The 22,361-nt window shown below is 43.2% G+C and overlaps 1 protein-coding gene across 1 annotated transcript in view; it reads right to left on the bottom strand.

Moving 5' to 3' along the window:
• bcas3 (BCAS3 microtubule associated cell migration factor) overlaps positions 1 to 22,361 on the bottom strand; it is a 700,663-nt gene that overhangs the window by 453,266 nt on the left and 225,036 nt on the right. Inside the window, 1 exon segment of the mRNA XM_034169027.1 lies at positions 6,510 to 6,660. Coding sequence (XP_034024918.1) covers positions 6,510 to 6,660 — 151 coding nt within the window.

The raw sequence follows: 22,361 nt of genomic DNA on the forward strand, positions 1-22,361 counted from the left end.
CATGTCACTGTTGGTGGGTTTTTCTGCCTCTCGGTCGTTTAATGTGAGGAGCGAATTCAAAAGACACAAAGACTGACAAGAAACGGGTTGTAATTTTAGATGCCATATTAAAAGATGCCTTCACCAAACAGAGAGTTGCTACGACAGTTTGCAAGCTGCCCTAAACCCAGCGCTCCACCTACGTCTTCCGCCTGCTCTCGACTCCACAGCCAGGTGGACGGGCCGTCGTTACCCTACGCATGGATCAGTAAAGTTATGTGATTGGTTGAAAAATGTTGCATTTGCACTGCTCATGTTGCATATCTGTACGTGTCAAATCAAAACTGTGTTTTGTCTGTGTAGCGTGATAAGCAAAGAACAGTACGCATCATGGAGTCCCAGAGGAGACATGAATATCAAATAGACCAAGGACATGGCCATGAAACATACTGTCCAACATCATCATACTTGGGTAACAGATCAAGTAGGAGATCGGCTGTTGTGATGAAATACAGGGGGGACCTTGTGTGCCCCGTGGCCGCTACCATGAAGACCAACAGGAACCCTGAACACTAGACGGCTAACGGTGCTCTGGTGAAACACAAAGTCCTCAACAGTGGCTCAGGCAGAGGAGGTGACAGCTTGTAACGCGTCAGCTGTGAAGGCAGATGAAGGCTAAGGTCCTCAGACCCCAATCATCTGGGATTTCCCAGCCAGCGGACCAGGCTCAGGATCGGTCAAGGTCCATGCATTTGTTGGCATGCAGTGACATGCCCACGTTAAGCAAACAGGTGTGTCTAGATCAACCCCCTTAGATCGATTTGTCTCCACGTCCACCATCTCGTCTAGAAATTGATCATCCTTGCCACAGGGGGATTGCCATGACAAGTTAGTCATAGGGTTATAGTTAGGGTTATGGTTAGTTTTATAGGTAAGGCTGATGTTACTTCAGTCACTGTACTTCCAGAGATTTGCCTAATCTTCACGAATCTGATGCCTTCTGGATTAAAGTAGGCTGCGCAATCAGACATGCCAACGCAGACCTGAGGACTATAGCAACAGAACACAACCTGTATTCAATCAGACCAGTCTAATATGGGTGACCTGGCAGCAGGGGGACATGGAAAGATGTCCAGCCTGGTCAAAAGGGACAAGCGCTTCATCAGTCCGGCACAGTGCACACACAGACAACCTGGTTGGGAATGTAGGTTAAGCAGCTGGTGTGCTGGAGTGCCGCGCTGACAACAGGGATCTGCTCATACAGGTGTAAATACAGCTGCTGGACGTGCACACACACACACACACGTTAACATCGAGTGAAGGCCGGCTGCACAGACTGACAGATGGTGCCTGGGTTCTCCTGCACAAGAATAGCGTGAACAATTATGATATCACCCCCCGACTCCAGGGGCCAAACCTGCAGCCCGCCTGCATTTGTGTGCATGTGGTGTAGCAGTGCAGCCGTGTGTGCATGAAGGTGTTAGCTGCACAGCTGCACGTCCTGATGTGTAAATTCTGATGCCTCATCTTCTTATGGCTGAGTCCAGGACGTCAGTGAAAGCTTGAATCTTAGTCATCCAAGATAAATGCAGATCCAGACATTCCAACTTCTGACTCAACTTCTAAAGTGCTGCAATCACAGGTCACTTGATTCCGCAAAGATCATGACAGACGTACAAACAGAGGGATCGAAAGATAGAAAAATGAACCTATATAAAACAGAATTTCATAATACCCTATTTTCTGGAGCATAAGGCCTAAAACACAAAGCAACAATCACGCTGGCTTCACAGCTGTGTTGCATGTTCATTTTCTTGTAGGGGTCCATGTTAACCGATTAATCCCCACAAGCCAGACAGCATCAGGGACATGTTGAAGAAGTGTCCCAGATGTTTGTGTGCATCCCCCTGTACTGTGCAGCGATGCTCTAGAAAATAGATACAACTGCTCTTTTTTTTCACTTGTGCTGTGGTTGTGAGGCCGGTTGGATGTACTGCCAAATTCTCTGAAACGCCTTTGGAGACGGCTTACGGAAGACAAATGAACATTCAGTTCATGGCAGTCAGCATGCCAACTGCATGCTCCCTCTAAACTTGTGACATCTCTGGCACTGTGCTGTGTGATAAAACTGCACATTTCAGAGTGGCCTTTTATTGTGGCCAGCCTAAGGCAGACCTGTGCAGTAATCATGCTGTGTAAAATCAGCATCTTGATACGTCACACCTGTGAGGTGGGATGGATTATCTCAGCAAAGGAGAAGTTCTCACTAACACAGATTTGGACAAATTTGTGAACAATATTTGAGAGAAACAGGTCTTTTGTGTGTACAGAAAATGTTTTAGATCTTTGAGGTAAGCTCATGAAAAAGGGGAGAAAAAAGAAAAGTGTTGCATTTATATTTTTGTTCAGTGTAATTATACCAAACACACATCCAGGCCAGACAGGCCACAGACAGGCGTTACGCAGGGCAACTCAGTATGAATTGGGGTCCTTTAGCAAGGTTCCAGCGGAGACCATTTTTTTCTTCTTCTTCCTTCTTCACTCCCCTCCCCGTCCCTTCTTCAACGATCATTAATATAACATTTTCGGCAGAGGCAGCTGTTGAGCTCGATCAACAAGGTTCACACTGAATGATATTACAAGAAAAAAAAAAAAGGAATTCATTATGAAAAGAACTGAACACACACCACAAAGTGTCTCATCTCAGTCTGACCACAAAAAGGCAAAAACAGCAACGGCCATGATCAGTCCACTTCACATTAACAGGTAGCGGTTATTGAAAAAAATAACATAAAAACACCTCTTAGTCTTTTCACAGGTCCTGCACCATCTTGCCGGCGTCTGATGCAAACTGCAGCAACTTCCTCTCCCCTGTGAGGGGAACGATACGCAGTTTAGCTGGATAAAACAGTGCAGGCCCGAGTGCCTGCTTGTAGACTTCCATCATGGTGCTCTTGAACTCCGCGTGCTGTCTCACCACTTCAGTGCTGTAATCTTCATAGTACTGAATCCTGTGTCCATTGTAGGTCAGGTCCCCTCTTACGTGTCTCGTGAATCACCAGATCGTTCATTTGATAATGATGAAAGTGCAGAATAACTGGCCGGGGTTTTCCTCCAGGAGCCGGTTCAGGAGCTAAGCTCTGGTGTGCCCTGTCCCATTCCAGCGGTGAGGTCAGCACCTCTGGTCCAAAAACACAGAGGAGGAGTTGGGAGGAAAAAAAAAACAGAAGGACGTGGACCCTCAACAGCTTCAGGTAAACCTACAATCCAAACATTCTGGCGTCTGCTGCCTCCCTCCAGGTCTGCCATCTTGGATTTTAACCACTCGTCTTTTCGGAGTGCAGAGTACTCAGGCTCGAGCTGGTCCAAACATTGATCAAAGTCAGTGTACGCGGATTCAAGAGAACTAATATGTAAACAGTGTTCACGCATTGCCAACTGGACACTGTCCAGCTTAGACGACAAACTTTCAAAAGAAGACGTAAAGTCTGCAGAGAGCGCAGCTCTGTGGCCTTCCAGCAGGAGGCCAATCTCTGCCACAGTTACAGGTGTCACAAGCAGAGACGTTTCTCTGTTTCGTTCAGACTTACTCTTTGACTTGGACATTTTGCAGGCGGTCAAAAAGTGGTAAATAAGAAAAATAAAAATAAAACTGATTCCAAACAAAACGTGCAAGGTTTGCAAGGCAAAAAACAGAATAGTGTAACGAAGCGAGCCGAAAACGCGTCACTTCACTAAACACCATACCGGACTCCTGAAAGGTGTAAAGCATTAAAGGAACATTATGGCTGAGAACGCTCGTTGAAGCTGCCTCATTATTAACGTTTAATGTTGACCAATCAGATGTGTTATCTGCACTCTGGCTAAATCCAATGATGGAAGAATTAATTTCACAAACCAAGCTGACTTTGCAAGTCCCCCTAATGATTGTAAAAGTTGCTTCAGGCTGTTGACAGAGAGCTGGTCTCTATTTCCATCCTGGTAGCTGACTTATCGAATATCACGGGGAAATAAACCCCTGCCTGCCTGTTTGGATCATTATAGCATTTCCCATTCAAACAGGGCATGAAAATGACATTTAAATTAAAATATTAAAATGGGCCCATATTTGTGGAGCCACCTGTACCATATGTAAATGCACTTAGCAGAAGCCAGTAGCTGCCGGTGGTCTTAAAACGACATCATTTAAACAGATTTTTTTTTTAAAAAGTGCATCAGAGTTCAGGGCTGCAGGAGCCTCGGTGCGCGTCACACTGCATTTAACACAACTTGAATAAGATTTAAAGTTGTGTACAGAGTGTCGGCTGCACAGGCTTTGCACTGCATGAAGTGTTGTAGCCACTTTCCAAACACCCTGCAGCGCGCGTTTGTGTGCGAGCAGCACTTCATCATTTTATGCAAAAACGGTGGCTGTCAGAGACAAAAGAAATCCTGAAGCATCAGCTCAGCATGTGAGAGAGAAAGTGGCGACCTGTCACGACAAGCAGGATGCAGCTTTTTTTAGTCACACTGTGGATTATTACAAACACAACAAAAATAAAACAAGAGCAGCAGCCACACATGCAAACCCGCACAAAGAGCCGACAACCTGCCCAATCTGCACCACGCCGCGCACTCACGTGATACGTGTCCAATGCACACACACTTGCACACACTGTTAAGAATGGAATAGCTCTTGGATCTACATTTTTATTATCTTTACAACGTCATAGCAACATGCTCTTTGATATTTGATTCGTTATCTTTGACCAAAGGTCAAAGGTTTTACACTCGTGTCTGTTTCGAAAAACTGAGAAACTTCGATAAAAACGTACAGAATGACAACAATGCGGCCAGGTGTGAATTATTGTTCACATACACTTAAAACTTTCTATTATCTCTTTATTTAACATTCTTGCCTTATGATGTCACAAAGACCTGATGGGTTCCTTCTGTCAGCAACAAAGATAACGATAGCTATCCATTGTTACCCCCGTGCAGGCGTGTGCCGTCTGAATGTCTTTCCCATTAAAGTACGGAATATCATTATATTGACAAATAATGATAAATAAAAAAATAAGTGAAAGTCAGCATGCTGGTTGATCATTTTACTTTCTTCAGTTCTTAACATATTTCAAACCACACAAGGACTTTAAAAGGCATTTTAAAAAAAAATGTGAAATTTGGTGTGACAACAGCGAACATGATGTCATCAGCATACAGTTGACAGTCTGCGTTTCAATGAGTGATGCACGTTGAAAACAAAACAACGGCTGGGCTTCATCAGAATCAGAATCTGAATAAAGGTTTATTAACTGAGAGAGGTCTGTACGGGGAAATATCAGAGCGAGGTGTTGACAGTACGGGCCGAGTTTTACCAGGAATTTGACTTTAGTTTGAGCTGCACTCTCTCTGTACGGTATGTATAAATATACAAATGTTTATGAATTCAATGGTATGAATATTTCATGAGGTGAAAGATGGAACATTCCATCTTCACCAAATTAAATATTAGTTCCATTGATAGAATGTAAAAACATTCAATATTGTTTTATATAGCGGCTAAAATAGATCCTTGTCATTTGATATTATATACATTTATAAACAACAGAAAAGGGACTGACATTTTGGTGTGGTGCTTTAGCAATCCAACATGAACTTTAAATTGGACACCAAAATTGTTCTCAGTCAACTTGGAAAAACAGTTAATCTGTGATACTTCCAAAAAAACAAACAAAAAAAAAAAACCAAAGTCTTTGCATACTTCCTCAGTCCAGCGAAAAATCACATCAGAAATTTGTTCAGCTTTTCATCCTAACAGCTCTTCATGCCTCCAGACGTTTCTGGCATAGTGGATTTGTTTTGTGTGTGTGTTAGAAGAATTAACACCGTCAATTAGCTCATTCAAATCAATGTCTGTCATCAAAACAAACTGTGCCATGTTTAGCTAAATGCCACCCCCACTAATGTGTGCATGGGTAGGGTTCACAGCATGCAATGGTACAAAACATATGGAACCAAATTTGCACTCTAAATGAAACGCAACACAAATGGGACGAATAATGTCATGTGACATACAAAGCACCAATCAGATGACAAGGATTCATTCAGCCGCTATATAATATACACTAAACACTGAATAATTCACAGTAAAAAAAAATGTGCAATAAGAGAAAACAAATGTGAAACAGACAAACAGAATGAAGTTGTACATGAGGTATATGAATGAGAGTTTTTTGGCAGGTTAAGTTGTTCATCAGTGTGACGGCCTGTGGAAAGAAACTGTTCCTGTGTCTGGTTGTTCTGACGGGGCGACAGAGGCACCAGTGTTAATTTTCTTGATTTTAGTTAACAAAAGTTGACAAAAATCCTATATTTCCTCAACTAAAACTAAAAAAATTAGGATGACTAAATTACAACTAAAACTATGTGACATTTTAATCAAGGTGATGACAAAAACTAAACCAAAATATGCTGTCAAAATGAAGACCTATGGGTTTGTGGTGCTGCGTGGTCTCTTCAGTTCCTCCACAGACAGACATGGTACCTACCCAGTCCGTTTTGTGATGGTTCCGAGTGTCATGGGCTGCTTGATCTGAGCCAGGGGCAGAACCACGGTGAGGATGGGCAGCGAGGACAGCCGTGGGTTTCCCATGTTGTTGTTGGTGAAGTTGTTGTATGAATCCTGGCTGCTCAATTTGCCTGATAAAAAAAGGGGGGAAAAAAACAAAAAAAAAACAAAAATTACACGAAAGACCATGAACATGAGTAAATTCTCATTCTTTTGGATTGGCTTCTCCCGCTTGTTCGGGGTCACCACAACAGATCCCCGTCTCGATGGTTTCCATTTCAGTTTAGATGCAAATTATATTTTTCCGTTTTTCATTCACAAATGTTTGAGAGCAAGCTGTTAAAAAAAGGATCTTTATTGATTATTAGGGTTTTTTTTTCCAAGTTTACTGTCAGCGCAAGAATGCACACACGCGCGCGCACACACACACACACACACACACACACACACACACACACACACACACACACACACACACACACACACACACACACACACACACACACACACACACACACACACACACACACACACACACACAGAGCAGGGTCCAAGGCCTCCGATGGAGTGATTGGAAATAAGCAGCTCAAGATGCCACATTATGTTCACCGGAGCTCGACGTCCAATGTCTGGCAGTCTGTTAATCAAGTCCAATCAACAAGGCCGGCACAAGCTGAACAAACACACACACACACACACACACACACACACACACACACACACACACACACACACACACACACAACAACAACAATCTAGAGAAACACATCTCATCTCACATATCACAAGCAGCTCCAGACAAACATAATCAGGACGCGGAAAACGGTGTCTTAAAGGCCGGACGACCTGAACCTGCAACATCAGAAGGAAGTCCAGCTGCCTTAGCGATGACTTAGCACAGCACACGGGTACCCGATGCCTCAGTGGAATTGAGCGCTCAATGCTAACTGACACCAACTGTGTGTGTGTGTGTGTGTGTGTGTGTGTGTGTGTCTGTCCATGACTATATCTTCAAAAAGAAAAGAATGATTTCAATCCAACTTGGTGGATAAATTCGGAGAGACTTGGTCTCACGTCAAAGCCACAACCTAAAATGCAGTGATGGCCATATCTCAGGAATGATGAGACGATGAAACGTGGCTTTCTGCACAGGCGTCTGCTCTCCTGGTGCTAACCAATGTATCAGACCGCTGGAATCAATGACGTCAAGTGATGGTGTCAGGCCAAGTCAAAAAACGTAGCTGGTGATACAACACTGTTTTAAATTGGTCCGAGCCTGATGTTAACTTGTCAAACTCGCTGGGCTAGGCTCAGAAAGGTTCTGCAACGTTTTAGTGCCTGGTTGATTTTCACAACACCAGTAGGTTAAAATGGTAAAATAGACTAGAAAGACTCTTGGCTTCAGGTCTTCAACTACATTTAGATTACAATTTATGATTATTGGTATTATTTTGTTGTTATTTCATTTTTTTTTAATAATTACACTGTAAATAATAATTTATCCCACATTGTGAGCGATTTGGTTCCATAACAGGAGAAGACATCACCGCTGAATATTATCTTGAAACCGTCCGCTTATGTTTAAGTACAAAGCGGTAATATTACTGTTACATATACAAACTACAGGAGGCTGCGGGAATAATCAAACTAATATACCTGTAATCCTCTGACACAATGGGTACAATAAATAAAAGATTTATACCGCCGATTCATTTGGTCAACCCAAGAGAAATTCAAGTGCTTTCAAAAGGAATAAAGAGCAAACCTGTGGGTGAACCACAATGGACGCACTGAACGTTTTCCTTGTTGCCTTAATAGATGAGTGACAGGCGTGCAACATAAAGGAATGAAAAGAGGGTTGGGGGTGCAGGGACAAAGAAAACAAGACGGACATCAAAGGTTATGCTGAAGGTAAAGGAGGAGAGTGCCTCGTCATTATTTGGAAAGAGGCTGAATGCGAGCGGAAAGGAGTGCACTGAGTGTTTTGCTCCAGTCGTTAGATCATTAACGTACTGCTCTGAGTTTCATTAGTCCCGCCAAACATTGGCTTTGTGGGCAGTCGTTCAGACCTCCGCTCACCAACAATGCTCTGTGACCTTCAGCAGTTTCTTCCCATTTCTCTCCTGGTCCGAGCTAGCTCCTGAAAAGCTCTTCAGAGTCCAGGCACCCATCTTTTGTGCTGAGGAGAGTCAGCACCCCCCACACCAAAAAAAAAAAGTATTTCGTGGAAGCAGCCTGAAAAGATATAATGGTGCTTCAATGTGGAAAGAAGCAGGAAGTGTGGGACGGGGGTGTTAATGAATTTAGCGTCCGGCATGGAAAGTTCACTTCTGCACGGTTTGGAACTCTGGTGATCACATGTCAAACTTCTACACGTCCTAGATCTGGTTTTCTCAATCAGGATTCCTGCATCTCTGAAGCCATATTCTGATTAAAAAATACATACACACACACATATATATATATATATATATATATATCCACACTGAGTCACATTTTGTAATGTGCACAATGTGTCTAATTTGAACCCTTTTAAATAGAGGTCAGGCATTCTGTAAGGTAACTGTTAAAAAGTATTCATTTGGTGTGGTTTTATCTTTGTTTTTTGAAAACATTGGGAGATTTTTTTTCCAATGAATTTTCCAAGTTTCCAAGGGTGATAAAAGCACATTAGTTGAAAATATACCTCCACCAGCATTAAATAAATGGACAAGATGGTATTCGTATATGCCAAAGAAGGTTTTATACACACACACACACACACACACACACACACACACACACACACACACACACACACACATATATATATAACAATGCAAATTGAAATATATACTTACTTTTTTGACAGGCAAATTTATCCACAAAACAGACAAATTTCCAGCCATAATTTCATGGTAGAGGTCGGATAATTGTTATGAAGATTATTCACCATGTGGGCTTGATGGACAAGAAACTAATATTACTGAAATAAACTAAAGAATTTCATCACAATTTTGCTATTAACATCCATTTTTCATGATGTGCTCTTTGATGTGAAAGTGCCCAGATAATAATACACAGATGCTTTCTGGATCAGTCGTGTTTGAGACGGGACGGGTACAGCTCCACTCACGTGAATGAGCCCTGTTGCATGTTACAGAACCTGTTGAGCCTTATGTGCCACAATAAGCCCTGTGTTCTCCACTGCAGTTTTTCTGTTTTGCATTTTATTTCATCTTATTGTTTTACTTATTTTTTTGTTCCTCAGATAAAGAAAAGGTCAGCAGGTTATGGAACCTTTGCCTGTTGTACTCCACTGTTATGGAATAATCTACCTGTTGAAATGACATCACAATGGGCAGATGGTTTTATTTTATCGATTGATTGACTGATTAGGTTTTGAGTTTTGTTTCTTTTTAATTTGAATTGTTTTGTTGTTTGGTGATTTGTGTTTAAATTTTTTTTCCATGTGACAGCTCTTTAGCAAAAAATTATTATTCATGTCCACAGCGTGAGACGAGGTGAGGAACAGATTGCCTTCTGCAAGAAGTCAATGTGCAGCTTTCAAAGCGACCGACCGCAAACCATCTTTTGGATCATGAAAGTTGCCACCAATCTGGAAAATCTCTCACTCAAATGTCTCGCTGTGAACTGCAGCTGGACCGGGAGTGAGCGTGAGGAACCATCTCACCGTGCTGTCAGTCAAAGACAAGTGTTCCTGAACTGTCCAAACACTCTAGACAGTCAACACAAGTCAACGTGGAAAGTGTCAAAGATCACACAGAAGACAATATTAAAAAAAAAAGTCTCAAAGGCAGAAAGACAGATGGACTTCAGTTCCTGACTGGATTCTTAAAAAATAAATACATTCAAAAAGTAAGATTAGAACATATATGTACTTTAAAAAAATATATTCAGCTGATGTTGGAGAAACATGGAGACCTGAGGAAAAACAAAATATGTTTCTGTAAGCACAATGTTGGAAACAAAAGAAACTGGATAAATTAGATTATGTTAGAATCGGCTCAATCAAGATGTGATCAGCTGGATTGGAGGAAGCCTGCATCATCATCATCATTTTCTGCCACTTATCCGGATCCGGGTCACAGTGGCAACAGACTAAGCAGCTCATCCCACAAATCCCCATTCTCGGTTAAGTCCTGTAACTCCTCCTGGAGGATCCCGAGGTGTTCTCAAGCCAGCTGGGAAATATAATGCCTCAGCATGTCCTGGGGCCTTCTCCCACTTGGATGTGCCTGGAAGACCTCCACAGGAAGACCACCAGGGAACACCTCAGCTGGTTCCTTTGAGCAGCGGCTCTACTCAGAGTCCCTCCCAGATAGTCGAGCTTCTCACCCTGTTCCCTGAGTGTAAGGCCAGATACCCGCTGGAGGAACCTCATTTCTGTAGCTTGTATCTGTAATTTAAATTTAATTTAATTAACTTAATTAGCTTATAATGCGCCAAATCACAGCAAAAGCCGCCTCAAGGATCCTTACATAAAACAAGTCAACATAAAATTGCTACATTGGATGATGCTGAAATTGAGGATGGCCCAATGGTTGTTCCAGCAATATCAAAGATTTCGTGTCTGCTACCTACAACGCATGTGGAATGTCAGAGAGAAGGAAATAGAAGACATTAGGTTAAACATATCCCAGCATGCCTTAACCCAGCCACTACACCCTGCTATTGAGGTGGGCTATTGAGTATCTCACTAGGCGTGCTGACAAAACTCGTAACGTCAACAAAAAGCACAACCTGTTTATTTGATCCTATACCAGCAAAACTGTTTAAGGACCTGTGACCCACTCTTGGGCCGACTGTGCTGGAAATTATTAATGTTTCTTTAACTTCTGGATCCACCCATCCATTTTCTTCCGCTTATCCTAGGTCGGGTCACGGGGGCAGCAGCTCAAGCAAAGCCGCCCAGACCTCCCGATCCACACACACCTTCCCCAGCACCTCTGGGGAAACCCGAGGCATTCCCAAGCCAGCTGAGAGACATAGTCCCTCCAGCATGATCTGGGTCTTCCCCAGGGCCTCCTCACGATGGGACGTGCCCGGAACACCTCTCCAGCGAGGCGTCCAGGGGGCATCCGGAAAAGATGCCCGAGCCACCTCAGCTGGCTCCTTTTGACGTGGAGGAGCAGTGGCTCAACTCTGAGCTCCTCCCGAGTGACAGAGCTCCTCACCCCATCTCTAAGGGAGTGCCCAGCCACCCTGTGGAGGAAACTCAACTTGGCCGCTTGTACTCGCAATCTTGTTCTTTCGGTCATGAGCCAAATCTCATGACCATAGGTGAGGGTCGGAACGTAGATTGATCGGTAAATCGAGAGCTTTGCCCCCCTACTCAGCTCTCTCTTCACCACGACAGTCCGATACAGTGACCGCATCACTGGAGATGCTGCACTGATCCGTCTATCGATCTCAATCCAGAAGTTTAGGATCGATCGACAGATCGATCGATAAACTTCTGGATCTGTTCTTAAATGTTTCAAATCTGCAGGGATTAAACCATTACTTAAGAAAACTAATGCTGACCCTAGTGTATTGAAAAACTATCGGCCGATATCAAATCTATCATTTTGCTCAAAAATTCTGGAAAAAGTGGTGTCACAGCAGCTCGTGGACTATTTTACTGAGAATAATCTCTTTGAGCCACTGAAGTCTGCTTTTAGAAAATATCATTCCACAGAGACAGCTCTCACAAAAGTGGTGAATGATCTTCTGATTACAATGGATTCGGACACCACTACAGGTCTGTTGCTGTTAGATCTCAGTGCTGCATTTAATACAGTGGATCATCATATTCTACTCGATAGGCTGGAAAATCATTTTGGGATTACTGGGAGTGCCTTTGCATGGCTGTTGTCATACTTGACCGTCGTTCTTACTGTGTTTTGTACAGAAACACTAACTCTAACCTTAGTGACATGAAGTTTGGGGTTCCACAGGGGTCCATCTTAGGCCCCCTGCTTTTCTCCCTTTTTTTGCCAGCTTGCACTCGGCCGAGACGGACGCATTTTTCTCTTCTCCCTCCCTCCTTATCTTTCCTGCTTCTGTGGCGTGTTGTCTGTGAGGCTACAGCTTTGCTCTTCTGGAAAATGACAAAAATGGATCTGTTAAAGTGGTGTCTGAATGCAATTGACACTATTTTTTCTACAAGACATTCAGGGGCGGAGGACCCGACCTGTCCTGCCGGGACGCATGTGATGGGTTACGTGATGGACTCATGGAGGAGATGGCAGGTCATGTGCCTTTACACGCTGTCTGTGGAGGACGTCGAAGATGTGTATATATTTGGCTCAGTGGTGACCGGCTTTCTGCTGTGTGGAGCGGACATAGCGCTGGTTTACCGGAAACTCAAGAAGGTGGAAGCAACTATAATTGGCCCATCCAGGCTGCCCCACATGATTGAACTGAATGGAAGAGCAGTGTCAGCTCAATCGGCGGGTGTTAACCGCGCGTTGGATACCATCTCCGGGAGGATAGCGGCGCTGAAAAACCTCTTTGATCGTCAGTAAGACCGCATCTCCTTTCTACATTCAGATGTATTGGGAGCCACTCTGTTCTCAGACTGTGGAATCTTTCAGGCGTCTGCTAATCTGGATATTCATTTGACTTCCCAAAAACACAGCTGCACTTCAAGGCCTCTGCGATAAAAACCTCCTGAAGGAAGGACAACACTTATGCCTCACTCCCTAGTCTCTCCCTCCCTCAGCTTCTCCAGCTCTGACGTTGACTATGGACAGTGAACTGCTCAGGGCTGAGCCCCTCCTCCTTCCAGATGGATGAACAAGGCCGTTGACAGCGCCTAAAGGCTGCCTTCGGGTGTTCTGATAAACTGGACTTTCAAATCTCGGTTGTCGTCCTTCGTCTCCTGTCTGTGTGTGTGATCATTGTTTTTTGTGCTGATGGTTTTTTTTTTCCTGCATTGCTGCAGTGTAATGCAGCAACTATGAAGGTTTTTCTTTCCCACGTTTTTACCTTGTGTATGCTTTTATATGTGTTCATGTACCGGGCCGGCTCATGTGTGTTATGTGTGTGTTGTCTGTAAAGAGCCGGTCATGGTTTGCTCAGCCCTGCTGTTGACCTAGGCAGGGAAGTACATCTGGAGCTGGTCCCTGGGCGCCTAAAGGCGACTTCTGCTCCTAACTGACAATTAGGATGGGTTAAATGCAGTAGACACATTTCATTGTGCAGGGAACATGTTCCTATGTGCATATGACAATAAAATTCTTTTGAATCCTTTGAATATAGCACCCCTTGGGCACATATTGTGGCATTTTGGGATTACCTTTCACTGCTATGCTGATGATACTCAGTTATACATGCCGATAACTGCTGGTAATCTCGTTCACATAAAATCCTTAGAAGATTGCCTTGCATCAGTGAGAAGGTGGATGTCAATAAACCTCCTACTTTTAAACTCTGATAAGACTGAAATGATGGTTCTTGGTCCAGTGAGACATCGACATCAATTTGACCAGTTAACGCTCAGCCTAGGCTCATGTGTCATACATTGCACTGACAAAGTGACGAACCTTGGGGTAATTTTTCATCCTACATTGTCCTTTGACCTCCACATTAGAAATATTACGAGAACTGCTTTCTTCCACCTGCGAAATATAGCGAAGCTTCGTCCCATCCTGTCTATGGCTGATGCCGAGACCCTGATTCATGTGTTTATCTCTTCTAGATTGGACTACTGCAATGTTCTATTTTCTGGTTTACCGCAGTCTAGCATTAGGGCTCTCCAACTGGTTCAAAATTCTGCAGCCAGACTTTTGACACAAAGCAGAAAGTTTGACCACATTACACCCATTTTGGCATCTCTTCACTGGCTTCCTGTCCCAGTGAGATCAGATTTTAAGGTTCTGCTACTAGTCTATAAAATTGTTCATGGACTGGCACCTCCCTACCTAGCTGACCTAATTAAACCCTACGTACTGGCCCGGGCTTTGCATTCTCAGGGTACAGGACTACTTTGTGTCCCTAGGGTGAATAAGAAGGCTGCAGGTCATAGCGCTTTCTCTTATCGTGCCCCTGTTCTGTGGAATGATCTCCCTGCATCAATTAAACAGTCAGATACTGTACAGACTTTCAAGTCCAGACTTAAGACACACTTATTTTCCCTTTCTTATGGCTAGCATACTGGTATAGTTTTATTTTACACTTTTTACTCTTTTAATTCATTTTATTAGGAAATGGAGCATGCTGCGGCCTCAACTTTACCTAAATTCTGGGTCTTTTAGTGAAGCTTAGGGCTAGTGGCCGATGATCACCTTAGTATTTCCTGTTTTTCTTGTTGTTTAATGCTGACAAATTATACTGTATTTCTTGTATTTCTGATGCCTGATTCTGTTTTTTCTCTGTTTAAGATGCAGCTCCATCCAGAGATGGGAGTTGTATTTGTGTTGGTGTCCCTCCTGTCCTGTGCATCAACAGCATTTCCTGTATATTCGTTTTGTGAATTGTTCTGTAATTTGTCTGTATCATGGCCCAAGCAGAGGGTCACCCCTTTGAGTCTGTTCTGCTTGAGGTTTCTTCCTCAGAGGGAGTTTTTCCTTACCAGTGTTACTCTGGGGGTTAGTAAGGTTAGACCTTACCTGTTGAGGCAACGCTGTTGTGATGTGGCGCTATATAAATAAAAATAAATTGAAATTGTACCTGACCTTGGCTTCTCTGATGCTCTTTGCTAGGTTTTTCCGGTCAGGTTTGAATTCCAGCTGGTCCCCTGACCTGTAGGCGGCGTCTCTGGCTTTGAGCAGTGACTGCACATTTCTATTAAATCAGGGCTTCTGATTTGGAAACACCCTCATGGTTTTAGTAGGCAGTACGGCCTATGTGCAAAAAACTGATGTAGTCCAGGACAGCAGAGGTGTAACCCTTCAGGTCAGATCCCTCAGAGGAAACCTCCCAATCCGTGATGTCAAAGCAATGCTATATCGATACAATAGCCTCCTCACTCCGGTCACACTTTTTTCTGCATGTGGAACTCACTTTTGGATACTGTATTGCTCTGGGGGCGGGTTTAACAACAGACAGGAGCACAGTGTAGCAAGTAGACACCACAGCGTGTGCTGCTACTATATGGACTTATAAATTCCAAAAATAGTCATGATGGACAAACAACCATACACTATACAACATACTGGATGTCATCTGATGCAGTCTGGATGACAGAAGAGATGAGATGGACACACATGGAGAAGTGAAAAATGCATTAATGCTGGAAGCTGTCAGTCTGTGGTGTGCACCCAAAGGACTTTTATCCAAAAATAAGCAAGATGGACAAATAAATGTGTGACTGACAAAATGCTGGATGTTATTTGACATGGATTACTGACCCACAGCAACCTTCAAAACTAGTGAAAAACTGCAACTGATGCACTGGAAAATATGGTAAATACTTAATGACTAGATTACATAAAGCATACAGAGGAAAATCACACTACAAGAGTCCCTGAGCGAGTGAGACAGACGTGAGGCGTTCAAGACGGAGGCCGTGATTTGATTAATGATGGGGGCGTGATGTGCCCGAGCACTGGTACGACATCCTCATGGAAAGAAGATCCATCAATGCAAATCCAGAGAAAAACTCAGAACCTGCCAAAAAGTCAAAGTGTCACCTGAACTACATCCTTCTCCCTTAATCCATCCATCCATCCATCCCAGCTTGTCTCAACAGCATTTGCATAGTCTCGTCACTTTGAGCCGCGCTTGCTATCCTTCGCGCGCTGTGTCTTTCCTCAGTCGCCCCGTGTCACGCCGTCTCATGTTTCTCTCCCCTTTTTTAATACCCAATTTGCATCAGATACAAACAGGCAGCTTCCACCGGGGAGGCGACGTGCGAAAGGACAAGTTCTGAAGACTGTGTCCACACAGACACCGTGTCTTTTCTGAATCTGATGGACTTCAAATCAAAGAAAGAAAAATAAAAAACTGGACCCAGGGCATCTGAGGTGAGACAACAGCAAGCAGGAGAGACTGTGGACCAGCTGTGATGAGCCGGAGGAAAATCACGCACGTGGGCCTCGAGCGCTTTCGTCTCTCCACCAAACAACAACATTCAAATAACGACTGAGAGGGGAAAAAAAAACTAACCTGGAAAGATAAATGGGCCATTTAAGTTTTTAACATTTAAAAAATATTAAACTGGCCTGAAATCTCAATCACCAATCACAAATAAAAAGTGCGAATTAGGCCAAAAAAGATATAAAAAAAAATAAAATGAAATGAAAAAATACAAAAACCAGTAACTATCAATTGAGTGAAAGAGAATAAAATAATATGAGTCTAAAAAAGTCACTATGTGATGTATTTCAAACCTGAAACCAAGATAATAAATAAATAAATAAATGATACCATTTTTTCTGGATTAGAAATCGCGCCGGATTATAAACTACATTTATTTTTGAAACATGCATTTCATAAGAATTTAAGAAAAAACATTGAGTAACAATGTGGAAGACTCATCAGTTGGAAGAACAGAGCTTAAATGTGTTTCTTGTTTCCAATGAAAATGTACTAAACTGTGATTTTTGTGGAATGTTATACCTCTATATTTAAAGTACAAGTTGTCTTTTTTTTTTTTTTTTTTTTTGCTACTTTGGGAGGTCCTGAAACTTATATACCAAAAAATCCCACATTTCTTATTAATAAATAATTAATAATAATAATAATTACTATTTATGTAGGACTTTCCCCAGAATCAATGGACAAAACAAAATAAACTCAATAAAATCAAGAACATGCTTATTTAGGGTCTGGTCCTTTCTCTGCCCCTGACCAAGGCAGCATCTGTACATCTGGAGTTGGTCCCTGGGCATCGTACTGTGACTGCTCACTGCTGCCAGTGGTTAGATTGTGTCTAACTGTAATTAGGACGGTTAAATGCAGAGGACACATTTCGTTGTATGTATATGTACAATGACAATAAAGGCTCTATTCTATTCTATTTCTAAATACCAAGAATGAAAAGTACAATACAATAATGGACAAAAATCCAAACTAAAGATCTGACAATACAGGAAAAAGTCACAGTACCTCCCAAACTATTAAAAAGATTATATTCCCGAAAACACAATAATTATAATAAAATGAACTTGTTAACAATTCCAAAATAATTTTTCTGAATGTCTTTCAAAGCGATTAATAGACATCTGGACAAGTGGAAGAAAAGATTTGAGCTGAACGCCACCTGCATCAAAATTTTGGTTTCTTTAACTTAATGCAACATGGTGATACACCAAAAATCAGCTTTTCACAAAGATCTACAGATTATCATCACCTATTAAAAAGCAACCTGAATATCTTATTGAGCAATTCTTCAAAAGCAACTTCACAAGTTGAAGCCATTCTTGGTGCAGAATGAAATTTAAGATAAACCTCATCATTCATATTATATATATATATATATATATATATATATATATATATATATATATAAAAGATACTGAGAGGGTTTAAAATTCATGTAACAGGCCCTGCTTAGAAAATACTGTTTTATCTGTTTAAATGTGATTTATTATTAAAAATTGAATAAAATAAAGAGTACACCAAACCTTTTAGTACATTTCAGAAATTTTAACAAAAATGAGTTTTAAAATCCATGTGGTTTTTTTCCCCCTAAATTTTACATACATACTGTATGTATGTGTGTGTACAAAATTTTAAATTTTCATGACTCCGCCACATCTTTTGGATGCACCCCAGAACTGAATGGGTTCTAGTCCAGATTAATCCTTGTCAGAAGCTTTCATGAGGATTATGTGATAAATGTATTGTGTTACCTGCCTTTATTGTTTAAATTTGTTTTTAATTTTGTGAATATTTAAAATATTTTTAGATGGCTGATACATATGCAGCTGTGGGACGTGAGCTTCACCGGGATTCCTGTGATTAATAAACTTGACTTAACAAATGCCAACTTAATATTTCATCAGCGGTATCTTGGAATACAAAAAACAAAAAGTTTCATGTGACACAAACATGCATATACGACTGAACCTGAAGTCTGGCCTTCAGTTTCTGCTCCTTGCATACAAAGAAAAAAACAACAAAGCTCTGTCACCTCAACGCAAGACGGTTTTGCAGGTTCAGTTCCAACAAACTACCTGTGAGCAGATTTCTCAAAACGTTTCTGTCAGTCACAAAATACATTTTTCAGAGTGGCAGTGTCTTTTTTTCTGGCGTGTTTTTCTGAAAGGGGATGGAGTTGCATCCTGATAAAGTGCTGTAGCTATTGTCTTTTTTTTTTTTTCAGACTGCTTTTTATTTTTTTGTGTGGCCAGTCTGAGCACAGAAAGCCACTGTGACAACACTGTAGCACCTTTTTCAGGCAACCATTTGGACAGAGCAACTTCAGTCAACTGATATGACACAAAATCTAATAGAACAGAAACAAACACAAAAATTCACGTGTGACAGCACATTGGACAGACGCTGTGTCCTGCTGAAAGTGAGTGCTTTTTATCACCGTACATTATAAGTTATTTTTTAGCCATGTACTGTTGTCATAGAAACAAATCCCATGAGGAGCGCATTGTTCCTTTTAAGAAAGTACTGAGAAGAACTGCTAGGATGATGCATTTCTGAACGCCATCTCAGCACTTTTCTGCCAGAAAAAAACATGCATATGGATGCATAGTCTTACTTTTTATTTGATGTAGTTTGATGATTTTTAAAGAACTTTTCAATCAAGTTCTCAAAACCTGAAACACTGATGCTGATGAAAGCTACTACACGTGTCATCAAACAAGCAACAGGTGAAACAACATGAAGATCTCAATCAGGTTCTGATCCGTTTCAATGGATTATATGTAAATATTACAGATAAAAACATGCACTTGGCTCTAAAACAGGAGGTTCCGGGTTGAAGACCCCAGAAAGGGCATCCAGAATAAAACTTGTGCCAAAGCAACATGCAGATCGGATCCACTGTGGTGACATGGAACAAAACAAAAGTCTATTCTGGATAAAAACATGCAATAAAGTTGGCAGAGGTGTGTGATCTCCTGGGTATCCAGCTATTTATTGTAAAGGAATATTTCTAAATGTTTATTAATCATGTTAATTAACCATGAAAAATAAACCATTTCTCCACCTGCTTCTGTACGTCAGGAATCAGGTGATGGATGTTGACTGAAAGGATTCCAGCGGGAAAACCTCCTGCTTTAGTCGCTGACAAACAGTTCTTAGATGATTCTTTGCCAGGTTGTCCAAGTTTCCCAGACATGTTAGAGGACAGAGGGATCAAAGGCAAGGAGAGGAGGAAGAATGAAGAGGAGGGAGGGAGGAGTGGGGGTCTTTCTGTCCGCCGTCCCCAAAGTACCATTTTTAAAACACTCACTTCCACCGGAGGACCAGAGAGGGAAAAAACAGAAGTGATGGGAAAAGAGGGACAGGGACGGCTGGGGAGGACGAAAGAGGCTCTGACACGCAAGGAGAAAGAAAAGGGGCAACGGTCCCCCGCCAGACAAAGTCCAAACAAATTAAAAGAGCCCTTATAAAAGACAGATGCTGCAAAGAAAATAAACTTCACAAGATTTACTGGTTTTCAAAGGAAGGCGGCGACTGGTGGAAAAGCCATCAGGGCTTTGGTTCTCTCTCAGGTAACAGACGGATCCAGCTCCCCTGGATCCAGCTTTTATTTTCAGTCACACTGAAGAGTCCAGGTCGGTGTGAAAATGGCTTCCTGTCTGCTCCCCCGCGCCCAAGCCACAAGGTCACTGCAGCTTTTATTAATGCCACGATCTGGCAACATGTGCTCGACACTCAGATTTCTCATTTTATATATATTTTGAAAAAATGTATTAAAATATTCCCAAGACACAATTTCTCAAATAAACCGTCAGAGGGTCCTTGTGTGTGTGTGTGTGTGTGTGTGTGTGTGTGTGTGTGTGTGTGTGTGTGTGTAAAAAACTCTGCATCAGATGGTAATACGCTACAGAAATTAGAGTCTCAACAATTAATCAATAACTAACAGACTGTTAATAGCCAACTATTTTTATAAAAAAATTAATCATTCTGAGTCTAAATTCATCTTCTCATATGGGAATATGTTGCTTTTTGACCTTATCTTTCCTGCTTGTGAAAGCAAACTGGCATGTAACACAAACTGCACCATGGGCTCAGCGGGCGTGTCACACAGACTGAATGCAGGCTCAGCGGGCGTGTCACACAGACTGAACGCAGACCCAGGGGGCGTGTCACACAGACTGAACGCAGGCTCAGCGGGCGTGTCACACAGACTGAACGCAGGCTCAGCGGGCGTGTCACACAGACTGAACGCAGACCCAGGGGGCGTGTCACACAGACTGAACGCAGGCTCAGCGGGCGTGTTACACAGACTGAACGCAGACCCAGGGGGCGTGTCACACAGACTGAACGCAGGCTCAGCGGGCGTGTCACACAGACTGAACGCAGGCTCAGCGGGCGTGTCACACAGACTGAACGCAGACCCAGGGGGCGTGTCACACAGACTGAACGCAGGCTCAGCGGGCGTGTTACACAGACTGAACGCAGACCCAGGGGGCGTGTCACACAGACTGAACGCAGGCTCAGCGGGCGTGTCACACAGACTGAACGCAGACCCAGGGGGCGTGTCACACAGACTGAACGCAGGCTCAGCGGGCGTGTCACACAGACTGAACGCAGGCTCAGCGGGCGTGTCACACAGACTGAATGCAGACCCAGGGGGCGTCACACAGACCGAATGCAGACTCAGCGGGTGTGTCACACAGACTGAATGCAGACTCAGCGGGTGTGTCACACAGACTGAATGCAGACCCAGGGGGCTTCACACAGACTGAATGCAGACTCAGCGGGTGTGTCACACAGACTGAATGCAGACTCAGGGGCTGTGTCACACAGACTGAATGCAGACTCAGGGGCTGTCACACAGACTGAATGCAGACCTAGGGGGCGTCACACAGACTGAATGCAGACTCAGCGGGTGTGTCACACAGACTGAATGCAGACTCAGGGGCTGTGTCACACAGACTGAATGCAGACCCAGGGGGAGTCACACAGACTGAATGCAGACTCAGCGGGTGTGTCACACAGACTGAATGCAGACCCAGGGGGAGTCACACAGACTGAATGCAGACTCAGCGGGTGTGTCACACAGAGTGAATGCAGACTCAGCGGGTGTGTCACACAGAGTGAATGCAGACTCAGCGGGTGTGTCACACAGACTGAATGCAGACTCAGGGGGTGTGTCACACAGACTGAATGCAGACCCAGGGGGTGTGTCACACAGACTGAATACAGACTCAGCGGGCGTGTCACACAGACTGAATGCAGACTCAGCGGGTGTGTCACACAGAGTGAATGCAGACTCAGCGGGTGTGTCACACAGAGTGAATGCAGACTCAGGGGGTGTGTCACACAGACTGAATACAGACTCAGCGGGTGTGTCACACAGAGTGAATGCAGACTCAGCGGGTGTGTCACACAGAGTGAATGCAGACCCAGGGGGTGTGTCACACAGACTGAATACAGACTCAGCGGGTGTGTCACACAGACTGAATGCAGACTCAGCGGGTGTGTCACACAGAGTGAATGCAGACTCAGCGGGTGTGTCACACAGACTGAATGCAGACTCAGGGGGTGTGTCACACAGACTGAATGCAGACCCAGGGGGTGTGTCACACAGACTGAATGCAGACCCAGGGGGCGTCACACAGACTGAATGCAGACTCAGCAGGCGTGTCACACATGAACCATGTCAGCCGCACACGTTTTTGCATAATATGACACATTTAAAAAGAGTTTTTTTAATCAGAAGAAGAGCTGTGTGTCTTGACAGGTCCACTTGACATCAACCTGAGAAGACGGTCTC

This window comes from Thalassophryne amazonica, chromosome 4 (assembly GCF_902500255.1).
Source record: "Thalassophryne amazonica chromosome 4, fThaAma1.1, whole genome shotgun sequence".
In the NCBI taxonomy this organism is placed as follows: domain Eukaryota; kingdom Metazoa; phylum Chordata; class Actinopteri; order Batrachoidiformes; family Batrachoididae; genus Thalassophryne; species Thalassophryne amazonica.